The 16,465-nt window shown below is 36.0% G+C and overlaps 1 protein-coding gene across 1 annotated transcript in view; it reads left to right on the top strand.

Annotated features, from left to right (window-relative positions):
* The window catches only part of EPHA6 (EPH receptor A6), a 927,780-nt gene that overhangs the window by 165,670 nt on the left and 745,645 nt on the right, over positions 1 to 16,465 (top strand). Inside the window, exon 3 of the mRNA XM_061133941.1 lies at positions 12,557 to 13,220. Within this exon, the coding sequence (XP_060989924.1) occupies positions 12,557 to 13,220 (664 nt within the window). The remainder of the gene's footprint in view (positions 1 to 12,556; positions 13,221 to 16,465) is intronic.

The raw sequence follows: 16,465 nt of genomic DNA on the forward strand, positions 1-16,465 counted from the left end.
AGGCATATGTCATATTACAAAGTGAAGACTTCGTTTCAATCTCACCGTTTCTATTTTTTATCATTCTTAGAATGAAGTTAGAGATTTTCCCCCCTCCCTTGCTCCCTTCCTCATTTAAATTTAGTTTAATCTTGAGGAATAATTAGTTCTAGTCATATACTACTAAACCCTTGGTAACAAGTTATACAAGGACTCAAGTTAAGAATTACAGGTTTATCATGATTTTGTTGTTTCTTTGTTTCATTTAAATCTGTCTTTAGATTATATTTTACTTTTGGAAAAAGATGGGATAATGATGGGCTATTGCATTTTTTTATTAATCAATCATCTACCAGTGTAATGCTAGCTAACTTTAAGTCATTTGGTTTTTTGGATTGTATATCTTTGAAATGAACTTTCATAATATTTCATTTCCTTTTTGTCTTTCCCCTTTATGTATTTATCATAACCACATTTTGAAGAAATAAGTTAAAAATATCTTTTTTACCACATATTTACTTCCTCTATAGGTGATAGCTGGAATCTGTTACAAGTGGAGACAGAGATAAATTTAAAAGTCACTAATTTTAATATTAGAGTGCATGTGATTTTTATTTATTTATTTATTTTGCATGTGATTTTTAAAAAGGCAGACAGAGAAAAGGGAAGAGAGGAAACTGGTTCTACATGCATATAAAGAAGTACTTAATCATATAGGAAGCACAGGTAAAGGTAAAAGCCTATAGGTATATATATATTTAGCTATCTCTTCTGTTATTAGAATGCTTCCTTCCCTCATTCCTGTGTGTTAACACTCAGTCATGTCCGACTCTGCGTCATCATGGACTGTAACCAGCCAGGGTCCTTTGTCCATGCGGATTCTCCAGGCAAGAATACTGGAGTGAGTTGACATTCCCTTCTCCAGGGGCTCTCCCAGCCCAGGGATCGAACCCAGGTCTCCCACATTGCAGGTGAATTCTTTACCATCTCTGCTACCAGGGAAGCCCTCCTATCAGCATATTTTATATATATATATATATATATATATATATATATATTTGTTGTTTGTTTTTACTGATATATATATATATATATATATTTTAAACTGAATTTTCTTTATTTCTTTAAACTCGATCAGAAAAAATAAATAAATAAACTCAATCAGGCCTGGAGCTGTTTATTATTAAGGTATTAAGGAATCTAGGGTGTGATTTATTTTTCCCCTCCCTTTCCTGTCTGTAGATAAAGAGGTTAAGAATTTTAGTGTGAAGTTTATTGCTCTCTTCCTTTGTTAAAATTTTTTTGATCTATGCCCTTTGAGAAAGTTATCACTGCTATTATCACTGTTAAAAAAAACAGTTATTACTGGTTTTTAAAAATAATATTTTCCTAACAGCTCTGTGCTGAGTAATATGTTGAGAAAGACTATCTGCTTTTATTTTCAATTTTTTAAGTTTTTTTAAAAATAAATATTTATATTCCCTTTGAATTCTAAAGATTTTAGAGGGAAGAAGGTGTAAACTTGAGAGATGCACGTTAGAATTTTGTATGTTTAAGTCAGTTTACCAACACAGTCTAATTATCTGAATATTCTTGCCTAGAAAGGCTATTTGATTGCCTTATTTTGTTCTCTGAGGAAAAAGAAAGCAATCTGATTCTACAGTGACTGCCAGTCACTTTAGGAATGAATTTCCTTATTCTGACTTTCTGTACCCAAAATGAATCCAGGTTTTGGTCTAGTTGATTTACCTTGCTATGGAAATAAAAATTCACCCTATGGAGATAGGGATGGGTTTTTAGAAAACCCTCAAGCATCAGTAAAGGACTATTCAAAGCATTTTACATCACTTCTAACAAAGATTCATTTTATTTTAAACGTTTTATTTTCTTTTGGGATATAGTTGATTAACAATACTGTGATTGTTTCAGGTGACCAATGAAGGGACTCAGCCATAGGCATACATGTGTCCATTTTCCCCCAAACAGGCAAAGATTCATTTTAAATGGGACTGCCCAAGTGATCTATCAGTGGAGAAACAGTCTTAGGTGATGTACAGGACTAAGCTACATGTACAGATTATTGGCAACTTTAGCTATATGCCAAGTGTTTTCCAGTGGGTTAAAGTCCTACCTCTATTTAAGACAAGCACATATATAACTTACTCTCCAGTTTGAAATGTGTAAATATACCTATTAATTACCGAAGTTGATGAAATAATTAAACTTATCATTAGGTCTTCTGTTAAGTTGGCCAATTCTGTCAGCAGTTTGCTTTTACAAAAAAGGAACTAAACTCAAAATATTTTAACTCCTCCATTTTATGTTGTTTATTTTAATTTTTCATATTTTCATATGACTTAAAATACCAATATATAAAACAATTCAGTATTATATAATATAGCGAAAACCTCAGTAAAATAAAATTCAACATATACATTTATTAAAAAAAAAAAACTGAGGCATAATAAAATTTCTAAGAATTTATTTGAAGTAATGAAACCACACTTCTTGGATGCGACTTGAACCCCGCCACACCTCAGATTGATCCCCATGATCCCCAGCTTGGGAAGTGACTTGAACACACTGTCTTTTAACTGAAACCACTCACCTGGTATCAGGAATTAACAAAGCTTAGGTTCTTTTGTCTTCTCCGAGAAAGAATTCAGAGTGAAGAAAAATAGCAGAGAGTGAGTTTATTAGCATAGGAAGCTTGTGAGAGGTACAAATGGGCAGCAAGGGAGCATAGCCCCGAGAGAAAAGAGGGTTACATTTTCATAATCAAAAGAAAAGTAAGGAGGGAAGAAGACTACCTTCATCATTCTTAGGTAGATGTCAAGGCTTACATCATATTTCCATCTTTGACCCTATATGGTTTAGCTGGGACTGCCATGGGCCCTATTTAAATTATATGTATATTAACAGTAAGGTGAGAGCATATCCTAAAAAATAGTAATTCATCTCAGATTTTGGTGCAGTGTCTCCTTTTACCTAGTCTCTTTCCACTTTCACCTGTATTCCTGTCTTGGCTAACTGCAGAAGTGCTCCTCTTCAAGGACCATTAACTCCTTGACCTCATATAACGAGATTCAGACCCCATATCTATTGCCTTGTGTTTTAACTACCAAGACTTGTGACTTGCATATGCACCTGGTCTTCCATAGAGTAGGTTACTAGATTCTCTTCTTGAATTGTCTTTAGCTTACAGTGGTTTCCCAAACTCCCTTAATGCTAAATTATTCCACTCTATCCCTGTCACTAGTTTCAGTTTGAATCAGACAACATCAAATGAAAAATGTTTAGGCTTACTCTGCCAACAGCAGCTATGTATAGCAGACATAGAAGCAAAGCAAGGGAATCATTTGATTGGCTATAACTTAGGTGAATAAATTATTTGGGAGAGGCTGGTTGGCTGTTTGTGATTGGTTGGTCTTAGGTTTAGATTTTATTTTCTTGGTGCATTTATATGAATTTACTATAGCTTGGGCTTCCCTCGTGGCTCGGATTGTAAAGAAACTGCCTGCAATGCGAGAGACCCGGGTTTGATCTCTGGGTTGGGAAGATTCCCTGCAGAAGGAAATGGCAACCCTCTCCAGTGTTCTTGCTTGGAGAATCCCATGGACAGAGGAGCCTGGTGGGCTACAGTCCATGGGGTCGAAAAGAATCGGATACAAATGAGCGACTAACGCTTTCACTTTCTTCACTATAGCTTAGGTTTGGATTTGCTCAGATATACTGTCAAAGTATGAGCTACTTCAGTCTAATAGCTTCCTTATTTAATTACCTTAATACATGCTTCCAGGGGTAGAATATCTTACGAATTGTATCTGCTTTTGTGGCTGGATACAGAGAACTTCTGCCTAATAGTCATCGTATGAATCTGTTTCTTTGGATACAGGAGAGAATTGCGTGTGATGATTAGAAAAACCTTGTAACTTGGAATGTCTCACTCAACAAAAGCTTTTAATTAAGCAAGAATCAGTTGTCTTCCAAAGGGTTGCCAGGAAGAACGTGTCATAAACCATACAGCTGTTTGTTCTAGGAATGTACATGTTGGATAATGGAACTATGGTAAAGTCAGTGTGGTCATAGGAGGAGACAAGAATTACACTTGGAAAGAAGTTGATTATACTCACAGGTTCTTGGAAGGGGGTTGTCAATGCCACAGAGGGCCACAAGGGAAGGAGTGGGTCTTGGTCAAATGACAGAAGACAGGCATGATGGGAAAACCTGAGCCAGAGCCTCTTTTAGAGTTTCTGTGGGAAATGCAACGTGGAGCAGAGTAAGCAATTAAGGATTGGCTAGTTTCCTACAGGCTTTGGGCTAGAGAATGGTCTCTAGTGGCCTGGTACCTGATCCTGGGATGATTTAAGAGAGAAGAAATACTGGCTTGGTGTGTGAGGGTTAGATAAGAAGGTAGTTGGGCCTATAGACTCAGGTTTGGTTGGTTTGCATATGAAAGATATGCTCTAGGCCCAGAGCTTTTCGCTGTCTCTAGGAACTGACTAGCCCTGGGAGAGGCCAATAAGGCACCAGCAAAACATCATGAAAGGCAGAAAATAAAGTTAGAGGGCCTGGTTCCAGTCATTAGCCCACGCAATTCCTAGGTATTGAATTCTGTATCAGTAACATTAACATGAAAGTATCAGTCTCACTTTATCAGATTGATGAGGACTATATACATTAACGTTTGTGGGAGAGCTTTGACAGTTTAAATTCAGGATACTACTAGTTGCCCTCAGGAATCCAAGGTGCACTTGAAGTTTATGAAAGAATGAACGCTTTGGTCTACAACTGATTCTTATTTAGCCAAAACCTGTACTCCAAAATGTTTCACAGCTGGAGAATAAGTACATGTGTGTTTGTTTTTGTCTTAAATAGGGGAAAAACCTTTTACCCACTAAATATAAGTAGTGTAGGACTGTGCTGCCAAAAATTATATGCATATATTTAGTGTTAAACATTATTTTTCTATATGCTCTTTTCCCTCTGCTTTATTGAATCTTGTAATTCTTTAAGGTTAAAGTCCAGTTTCTGTCTTGAGCAAACCTGCCAAGCCACCCCTGTTCACAAGTGTTGCTGTCTTTTTGACTCTTACTGTATTTACTATATATACTGTTTATTTCTTATATTCAGTTCTGTGCTGTCAGTTATGTTTTCATAATTGTTACTTTATTATAAGTCGAGTAAGAGCAAGCAGTTCTTGTACCTAATATCTTCATTCCTGTTCTGGAATGAACAGGAATATATATATATACTATAAACTGACTCCCAGATGGTGGAATAGAAGGAAATGCGCTCATCTTCTCCTATGAGAACTCCAAAATTATAACTCACTGCTGGACAACCGTCAACAGGAGAATGTTGGATCCTCAACAAAGATACCCCACATCCAAGGGTAAAGAAGCAGCTCTGGCAAGATGATAGGAGGGGTGAAATCACGTTTAGAATCAAGCCCTATACCTGATGGAGATGCTCAGAGAGCTCGAACAAACCTTGTGTGCACCAGGACCCAAAGAGCCCACAGAGACTGAGCCAGATCTGTGTTCTTCAGGGGCAGGGGCTCTGGGTGCAGCAGACCCAGGTATGGCATAAGCCCTCTTGGAGGAGGTCGCCATCAACCCCGCCATAGAGCCGCCGGAACTTACACAGGACTGGGAAACAGACTCTTGGAGGGCACAAACAGAACCTTGTGTGCACTAGGACCCAGGAGAAAGGAGCAGTGACCCCACAAGGGACTAACTCGGACTTGCCCGGGAGTGTCCAGGAGTCTCCGGCAGAGGCTGGGTTGGTGGTGGCCTGCTGCAGGGCTGGGTCGCTGTTGCTTGCATGGCACCTTTTGAAGGAGGTCACCATTATCTTCATTACCTCCACCATTGTTTGGCCTCAGGTAAAACAACAGGGAGGGAAAACAGCCCTGCCCATTGACAGAAAATTGGATTAAAGATTTACTGAACATGGTCCTACCCATCAGAACAAGACCCAGTTTACCCTCAGTCAGTCTCTCCCATCAGGAAGCTTCCATAAGCCTCTTATCCTTCTCCAGCAGAGGGCAGGCAGACTGAAAACCACAATCACAGAAAACTAAACAATTTGATCACAGCCTTGTCTAACTCAATGAAACTATGAGCCATGCCAAATAGGACCACCCAAGACAGCCAGTTCATGGTGGAGAATACTGACAAAACGTGGTCCACTGGAGAAGGGAATGGCAAACCACTTCAGTATTCTGGCCTTGAGAACCCCATGAACAGTATGAAAAGGCAAAAATATGGGACACTGAAAGATGAACTCCCCAGTTTCATAGGTGCCCAATACGCTACTGGAGATAAGTGGAGAAATAACTCCAGAAAGAATGAAGACATGGAACCAAAGCAAAAACAACACTCAATTGTGGATATGACTGGCAATGGAAGTAAAGTCCAATGCTATAAAGAGCAATATTGCATAGCAACCTGGAATGTTAGGTCCATGAATCAATGCAAATTGGAAGTAGTCAAACAGGAGATGGCAAGAGTGAACATCATTTTAGGAATCAGCAAACTAAAATGGACTGTAATGGGTGAATTTAACTCAAATGAAAATTGTATCTATGACTGTGGGCAACAATCCCTTAGAAGAAATGGAGTAGCCATCATAGTCAACAAAAGAGTCCAAAATGCAGTATTTGGATGCAGTCTCAAAAATGATAGAATGATCTCTATTTGTTTCCAAGGCAAACCATTCAGTATCACAGTAATGCATGTCTACGCCGCAACCAGTAATGCTGAAGAAGCTGAAGTTGAACGGTTCTGTGAAGACATACAGGACCTTCTAGAACTAACAACCAAAAAAGATGTCCTTTTAATTATAGGGGACTGGAATGCAAAAGTAGGAAGTCAAGAGATACCTGGAGTAACAGGCAAATCTGGCTTACAGTACAAAATGAAGCAGGTCAAAGGCAATGCCAAAGAATGCTCAAACTACCACACAATTACACCCATCTCATACACTAGCAAAGTAATGCTCAGAATTCTCCAATCCAGACTACAACAGTATGTGAACTGTGAACTTCCAGATGTTCAAGCTAGAATTTGAAAACGCAGAGGAACCAGAGATCAAATTGCCAATATCTGCTGGATCATCAAAAAAGCAAGAGAGTTCCAGAAAAACATTTATTTCTGCTTTATTGACTATGCCAAAGCCTTTGAATATGTGAATCACAAAAAAACTGTGGAAAATTCTTCAAGAGATTGGAATAGCAGGCCACCTTACTCGTCTCCTTAGAAATCTGTATGGAGGTCAAGAAGCAACAGTTAGAACTGGACATGGAACAATAGGCTGGTTCCAAATTGGAAAGGGAGTATATCAAGGCTGTCTATTGTCACCCCGTTATTTAACTTATATGTAGAGTACATCATGTGACATGCTGGGCTGGCTGAAGCACAAGCTGGAATCAAGATTGCTGGGAGAAATACCAATAACCTCTGATGTGCAGATATACCCTGCCCTTGTGGCAGAAAGAGAAGAAGAACTAAAGAGCCACTGATGAAAATGAAAGAGGGGAGTGAAAAAGTTGGCTTAAAACTCAGCATTCAGAAAAGTAAGATCATGGCATCCTGTCCCATCACTTCTTGGCAAATAGATGGGGAAACAATGGAAGCAGTGACAGACTTTATTTTGGGGGAGGGGGGCTCCAAAATCCCTGCAGATGGTGACTGCAGCCATGAAATTTAAGACGCTTGCTCCTTGGAAGAAAAGCTATAACAAACTTAGACAGCATATTAAAAAACAGAGACATTACTTTGCTGACCAAGGTCCATCTAGTCAAAGCTATGGTTTATCCAGTAGTCATGTATGGATGTAAGAGTTGGATTGTAACGAAAGCTGAGCACTGAATAATTGATGCTTTTTAACTGTGGTGTTGGAGAAGACTCTAGAGAGTCCCTTGAACTGCAAAGAGATCCAACCATTCCATCCTAAAGGAAATCAGTCCTGAATATTCTTGGAAGGACTGATGCTGAAGCTGAAACTCCAATAGTTTGGCTACCTGATGCGAAAAACTGACTCATTTGAAAAACCCTGATGTTGGGAAAGATTGAAAGCAGGAGGAGAAGGGGATGACAGAGGATGAGATGGTTGGGTGGCATCACCAACTCAATGGACATGAGTTTGGGTAAGCTCTGGGAGCTGTTGATAAACAGGGAGGCCTGGCATGCTACAGTCCATGGGGTTACAAATAGTTGAACACTACTGTGTGACTGAACTGAACTGAATTTATTAACCTAGGATCTGTAGGATCTGTGCAGAACTTTATGAGGCAGAAGAGTTTTGAGGCACATGCTTACATTGACTACCCAGTAATGAAGTGGAACATAAAAGTTTTTATAATATATTTAACTTTTTTATATTAAAGAGGAATTACAGTGCTTTTTACTCCAAGTTGGGATTTTTAACCTTTTTATTAATTGAAGTAGAGTTAATTTATAGTGTTGTATAACTCATATATGTGCTTGCATGAAGCCCTTCTTTATATGGGATTTACCTGGAGTCAGGTAAGGTAATAGAAATGGGGTTGACTAAGCCTATGAGTTGGCCCTGGATGGACTTCCACATGCTAGCCTGAAATTCTGAGAAGTCTAAATATTTTAAATTTGAATCTCACCTTCCGGTATCTTTCTAAAATATGCAAATAAAGCATGCTTAGAGTTTGATCTTATTTGAAGAGTGAGTTATCATTTTAAAATATTTAGATATTTGGTATGTGAGCCCTCATACCTCCATTCTTTCCTTGGTTCTTACATTTTTTGAGGCCCTATTTATTTTAATACTTGGAAATTATAACTGAAAGTTATATAACTATATAAATACAAACAACGCTTTTTGTAATACAGTATTTCCAAAGGATATGTTTTGATTTAAATGATACCATTTATATATATATAACAATGATAATATATTTTTATGAATTTTTTAGCACTTTAGATCTTATACAAACCTTGAGTTTATTCATGTTCTTATTTTGATCATATTCAAATTTAAAAATATAATTTAAATTACTTTCATTATTTTTGTATAAGAAGAAATTTAGCAGTTGATCACTTTTGGCTGTTTTGATAACTGAATCTCATTCTAATCTCTTTTTCTTTCTTTTTAATTGATTTCTTTTTCTTTAGTTAAATAGAAAATGCACTGTTGTTTCTCAGACATCATAAATTTATCATAGAAAATGATGTCCCATTTTGTTAAGCATCATCATGTAGTGCTTTGAAAAGAACCACATTTCTCATTGTTCACATATATTTTGCTATTTCCTTATCTCTTGGTTCAGATTAGTTCTGATTCAAAGTATGAATGTCATATTCTTCTCATTCCTGAGCTTTCTTTCCATCTGAACATTTTTTCCAAACCCAACATATTTTAAAGTAAAGATATGTGATAATTTCAGAATTTTTTCTCTTTGTGATCCTCTGGACTGTAGCCCGCCAAGCTCCTTTGTCCATGGGACTGTCCCGGCATGAATACTGGAGTGGGTTGCCATGCCCCCTTCCAGGGGATCTTCCTGACCCAGAGATCGCATCCTCATCTCATATCTCCTGCATTGGTAGGCAGGTTCTTTACCACTGGCACCTCCTGAGAAGCCCAATGATTTCAGAATTTTTTTGTTACAGATATAGTTTTTCACATTTTAGTTAGTCTCCTGTTTTAGGAGAATTGATTGAGAGCATGGTTAATACTTTTTATTAATAGGAAGGGATGTAGCCTGAAGTTGTTAGAATGTAGTTATTCAAACAGAAAGTATTGACTGTAGCTCTCTATACTTCTAGGGTGGAGCATGCAGTGTGTGTGCTTATGCTCAGCCATTTCTGACTCCTTGCGACCCTATAGACTGGAATTCTCATGCAAGAACACTGGTGTGGGTTGCCATTTCCTACTCCAGGGGATCTTCCCCACCCAGGGATTGAACCTGTGTCTCCTGTGCCTTCTGCATTGGTGTGCCAAATTACATACATTCCTTGTGAAACAAAATCAGTTTTTATTAGAGATTTATCTAAAATAAGAATGATCATTGAATAAGTACTTTGGAAGCTCCTCAATGGGTAAAATGCATAGAATTTCAAACTCTTATTTTGATAGTTTTTCCTCAGGTTTTATTATTTGTATCTTGTCTTACTATTTATATTCTTAATGGTTAGCTTACCATATTAAATAAGCTTTAATAGTGCTGGTTTGCCTTTAAATTTAAGTATTTAAAAGTCATATAACACCGGTAATATGCTAGGATGAAAGACAGATAGATAGATAATTTCATGTGCCTCTTTGAGATATTGGGTCACCACTGATAAGCCATGGGTGTATTTTGCAAAAATTATATCCACACTTCTAAAGGAACTCATTGTTTCTGGAAAATACCTCCTGAATTTCAAGTAAGCAAAATTACAAATGAAATTTTAGATAAAAAATTGTTTTTAAGTTCGCTTGGTTGATAAAATAAATTGTTTATTTGTGGAATTTTAAAGTAGAAAGTATATGATGTAACAATCCAGTAGACTGAGAACAGTGGCTATTCTGTTAGAAACTATACTAATTGAAATTCCACCAGTCTTAGTTAGATAGCTCTCTACATCCAACAAAAATAAGAAGCTGTGAACTAGATGAGTTAAACAATCTTATTATAAATCATTGAAGTATGGTATCTAGAATAGAATATTTATTCACTATAGAAAACAGTTTATCATTTCCATTGTACCTTAATAAAAATGAGAAATTATGATGACTGGTATATTTTCCCAAAAAAAACGTTAAGGTTACCAAAATATGTTTTTGTTTATTGAAATATGTTGTAACTTTCATTAAACAAAATATACTTACAATCTAAATTGTAATATAAAAGTATGTGATACTAGGTTTATAAATAATGACAATACCAACTAATTTCAATGTGCTCAAATATTTTTATTGAAACTTAAAGAAAAGGATAAACAAGGTTTTTCTATTCATATAAATGGCAGAATTCTTGTATGTAAACACAGAAGTGAAGATGATTCAGTAATCTAGCTCAGGGGAAAAACCGAGGTGTTTCCAATTCTTACAAAGGGTTTTTTGCACCATCTTTGCCTCTCTGTTAAGTGCCATTCAAACTGTTCCTAAAACATATGTATACACTCCTGCCTCAGGGATTGGTGCTTACTGTTTCCTCTCCACTATCTCACCTCTAAGATGTTACTTAAATGTCAGAACCTCAGGAGGGCCTTCTCTGGCCACACTGTAATTGCAAGCCTCTTCCCCCCATCTCTCTGTCTTATTTTTTTCCATTATACTTTCTACCATATTGTTCAGTTGAGTAATTTACAATTTTTATTGCCTCTCCTCACCCTAAGTAAGATCCTTGAAGGCAGGGAGCTTTTGTTCAGTTTGTTCACTACTGCCATCCTAGTATTCAGAATAATAAGTATTTCTTGACTAAATCTAAGTCTTATCTACATATGCTGCTGCTACTGCTAAGTCACTTCAGTCATGTCCGACTCTTTGCGACCCTATGGACTGTAGCCCACGAGGCTCCTCTGTCCATGGGATTCTCCAGGCAATAATACTGGCGTGGGTTGCCATTTCCTTCTCCAGGGGATCTTCCCGACCCAAGGATTGAACTCATGTCTGTTTTGTCTCCTGCATTGACAGTCAAGTTCTCTATCACTAGCGCCACCTGGGAAGTCTATGTACACATTTTCTATCAAAACAGACATGTAAAGATTTAATTGAATACTGAAAAACATACTTCAATTTGTGACAAATTGGATATGAAGACAAATGGTTAACTGGAGTGCATTTATCATTGGTCTAGTTATTTGGTTACATAGTAGATGCTATTTTAGGTTGAATATAGAGTACTAGTAGAGAAGGAAATGGTTACCCACTTCAGTATTCTTATCTGAAAAATCCCACATACAGAGGTGCCTGGTGGGCTACAGTCCAGCGGGTTGCAAAGAGTAGGATATGAGTGAGCAACTGAGCGTAGAGTACTAGAAACCATTTAAAGTTCTTTACATATATTAATTAATTTGTACTTCACAACAAACCTATGAAACAGGTACTATGTGATAAGCTTCATTTTATAGTGGAGGAGAAAAGTGAAAATGAAAATGTTAGTCGCTAACTCAGTCATGTCTGGCTCTTTGTGACCCCATGGACTATAGCCCGCCATGTTCCTCTGTCCATGGAAATTCTCCGGTCAAGAATACTAGAGTGGGTGGCCATTCCCTTTTGCAGGGGATCTTCCCAACCCAGGATTCAAACTAGGGTCTCCTGCATTACAGGCAGATTATTTACCATCTGAGCCACCAGGGAAGTTAGAGGATAAATAAAGTGTCCCTCGATGTTGCAACTAACATGTAAGAAGGTAAGATTCATACTAGGACAGCTGGTATGTTCAGAACCCATTCTGAAATGAAAGTCTCCTTCTTAAAATCCTGTACCACTGTTGCTTTGCTTCACTTGTGTCCTTTTTCTTCTTTTTTCTTTCAGTAAAACAGAATGTTGGAGGTAATCATAGATGTTTAACCACTGTGGTTTTATAATCATTTATTTTTTTTCTTTTTTTCAGTGGGATGCCATTACTGAAATGGATGAACACAACAGGCCCATTCACACATACCAGGTATGCAATGTGATGGAGCCAAACCAAAACAACTGGCTTCGTACAAATTGGATCTCTCGTGATGCAGCTCAGAAAATTTATGTGGAAATGAAGTTCACACTGAGGGATTGTAACAGCATCCCGTGGGTCTTGGGGACTTGCAAAGAAACATTTAATCTATATTATGTGGAATCAGATGAGTCCCATGGAATTAAATTCAAGCCAAGCCAGTATACAAAGATTGACACAATTGCTGCTGATGAAAGTTTTACCCAGATGGATTTGGGTGATCGCATCCTCAAACTCAACACTGAGATTCGTGAGCTGGGGCCTATAGAAAGGAAAGGATTTTATCTGGCTTTTCAAGACATCGGGGCATGCATTGCCCTAGTTTCCGTCCGTGTTTTCTACAAAAAATGCCCCTTTACTGTTCGTAACCTGGCCGTGTTTCCAGACACTATCCCAAGGGTTGATTCTTCCTCCTTGGTTGAAGTAAGGGGCTCCTGTGTGAAGAGTGCAGAAGAGCGCGACACTCCTAAACTCTATTGTGGAGCTGATGGAGATTGGCTGGTTCCTCTTGGAAGATGTATCTGCAGTACAGGGTATGAAGAAATCGAAGGTTCTTGCCACGGTAAGAAAAACATATTTAAATAATTATTCATGCACTCAAATGATGGCTTTTTTCAACATACATATATTTACTTTCAGTTAATACATTTTTGATTATTATTCCTGGAAGAATTAATTGTGCAAGAAATGAACTCATATTAACTGTAAGATAATTTCTGATTTTTTTCTCACCTAGGAATAGTGTATGAAAATGTTAAATAAGTTAAATATCATGACAAATGTTCTTACATTCTGCCTTCAGTAGAGTAGTTGCTGTATGAATTACTGTATTCACTTAATTTTTATAAAGGAAAACAATATCAATAGCAGCAACAAAAAGCAAAAGGAATTCAAAGCAGGCATTTGCTTAACTTTAATGTTTTGGTGGTTCGTAGAGAATATGACAGTTTGAAAAAAATTCTTTCATGTTGAGTTGTAATAATTGAGTAGTACCAAGATAAGCTGAAATTATATTTAAATAAGTGAGGAATTCATATGTATGCATATGAATAATATATACGTTTTTCAACATACAAGATAGTTTATAGGAATGTTATATATTTTGAGATTGAGTACTGAGTGTATCAGAGCTTAATTTATCCTCTGCTACTATTAAATGTAATTTCCTACCATATAACACATTTTTTGTTTGTTTGTTTAGATAGCAGTATTTGTGCAAAATCAAGTTGTTAGGAAGTTTTAACACAATGAAATGCTGATTAAGTTTAAAACCATATCTTTTATGTTTTATGATAATGACATATTTCAATTTTAAACATGAAAAGTTTTTGTGTGAATCATTTTATGAAGGCTTATTAATCTAATAAATATATATATATATTTAAAATTTTGTGTATAATGCCTGGTAAAGATAAATCATATCCATTACATTTGGATATAGGACTCAATTAAAACACAAATAAAGAAATGAAAGTAATGTTTGGTAAATAATAGCATAGAAGATATTTTTCCTCTCAATGATTATTTGAGGTTGTTTTTTTTTTTTTTCTGTAGCATCAATCATACTGAATTTTCTGACTTTTTGGTGATGTTATGTTCCTACCCATTAAAAAGGATGAAAATAAATAAGGAAAACATTTGTTTCTATATAGGGCCATATATGAATTTTTTAATATTTTATCTATTTATAAAACACGAGTTCTAGAATGCTGAAAAAGTTCACTAAAGCCATCAATGATAACTATGTTAGGTCATTTGAAAATACTGTTTGCATGTAGTGTATTTTTATAAAGTATGAGCCAACTTTTCTTCACTGTCTAAACATTAAAATATATTTCATTGAAGCTTTATATATAATTAATTCAATTTTTTCATATATAGCAAGGATTTAGAATGAAACAAAAATTTGTTGGAAATGAATCTTTTAAGAGGCACTGTAAAAAAATTATACATTGGAAAATAGCACTAAAGAAAAATTCATATATATGGATCATTTTTTAATGAGATTAAGAAGGCAATAATAGCCAAGGATAAAACATATTGCATATAATAACAATGTAAGGTTATCATACTTTGTCTTCGGTAGAAGCTGAGTATTGGTAAAAATAAAGTTTTAAATTATTTAAAGAATAGCTATCTATGGATTTAAATGATTATTATTATTAAGTATACTTTATGGTGTTGATCGCAGAATTAAAAGTAGTGACAGTTATTGATGACTAGATGTTTTTTCCTTAATATGTTTGCTCTGTGAAATTTCAATCTTGCTTGCATGCTTTAAAATTCCTTCACTTTTGAGCAAAGATGATTTTGGGCAAGTAGTAATTATCAGCTTATCTAGAGCTACTGCTTGACTCATTCATTTTTATGGCTTATAATCTTTATTGTAATTTATTTGATTGCAGAAATGAGTGGGTACAAATGCTCATCATTTTGTAGCAATGGGAATATTATGCTTGGATTCTAAATCTGTTGCTTACTAACTTCCTTGTTCATAAATAAATTAGTGGTTATAATCAATGATAAAGTATACAAAAAACTATTACAAGAAAGCATGTGTGCCTGGTTTCAGTTGAATACAATGAATTGCTACTTACAAATACAAAGTTGATGTCGGGACTTAATTTTTAGAGAAGGTATATTATACTACCAACAGTTTCCATTTTAAAGTGTTTATTTGTGTTCTTGATGCTTCATATTGCCCCTTTCTATCCTCTGATAATAAATTTTTATTGATTCCATTGCTCTCTACAAACAACTTATCTCATAACCAAATCTCAGAATTATCTATAACCTAAATGACATATTAATTGGAATATACATGAATAAAATACAGCTCAGATAATAATGTGACTATATGCTTATGTATATATAATGGGAAAAGAAAGAACAGTATTTCTATGTCATTTTCTTTTGTTCTGGCTTATTCTGTTAGAACATTATCTTAGCTATTAACATTTTTTAATATCTGATGATTTGTTAATAATTTTGATTTGTAGTAGAAATAACTATAGAGCTGTATGTTTCAATGATCTATTGCTATTGAGTAAAATAACCCCAAACTTAGTAACTTAAAGCCACAGTGATTTATGACTTCTCAGGTCTCATATGTGGGTAATTCTTTTGCTTATTATAAACAGAGGTCACTCATGAAACTGAATTCAGCTGGGAGTGTGACAGGGATTGGAATGTCTAAGATGATCCCTTATATTCCAGGGCCTCTCTCTATATGGCCTCATTCATTAAAGAGTTTGACTCAAAAATTTTTAGAGTATAGTGGTTGGCTTAAGAGGGAGTTTTTCACATGACTAGGTATAAAGTGAGTTTACAAGGGGACTGCAAAAGGGCTGAATCCTGGAAGTATGTTTATAGGAAGCTGCAAGATTAAGTATACTGCAGTCTTCTCTCTTAATTCTCATGACTAATGCCCCTCTTTCATGCTCAGAGGCTCACATCCTCCCAAAGATCTATTCCATTATGACATTGTGTTGAAGTTCAGAAGAGCTTCATTGAAATCACTTATGGATGTGAATGAAGCTTCCCAACTAAAGCTGTCCTTGACCTGGAGAACTAAAAATCAAACAAGACACCATTGTTCCTCATGTATACGACACACATGGGCAGGAATAGAATAATTGTAAAAGGTTCTCATGTTCCTAAAAGCAGGGGATGTAGCAGTCAGTGGTTCATTGTGATTTAATAAGGCCACGCATTTAAAATGGATTCATTCATGTGTCTGATGCTTCATCTAGGATGCCGTAAAGTCACTTATTGTGTCAACCCTGATAGCACTTTTAATATATTTCA

This window comes from Dama dama, chromosome 31 (genome assembly GCF_033118175.1).
Source record: "Dama dama isolate Ldn47 chromosome 31, ASM3311817v1, whole genome shotgun sequence".
NCBI classification, from domain to species: Eukaryota; Metazoa; Chordata; class Mammalia; order Artiodactyla; family Cervidae; genus Dama; species Dama dama.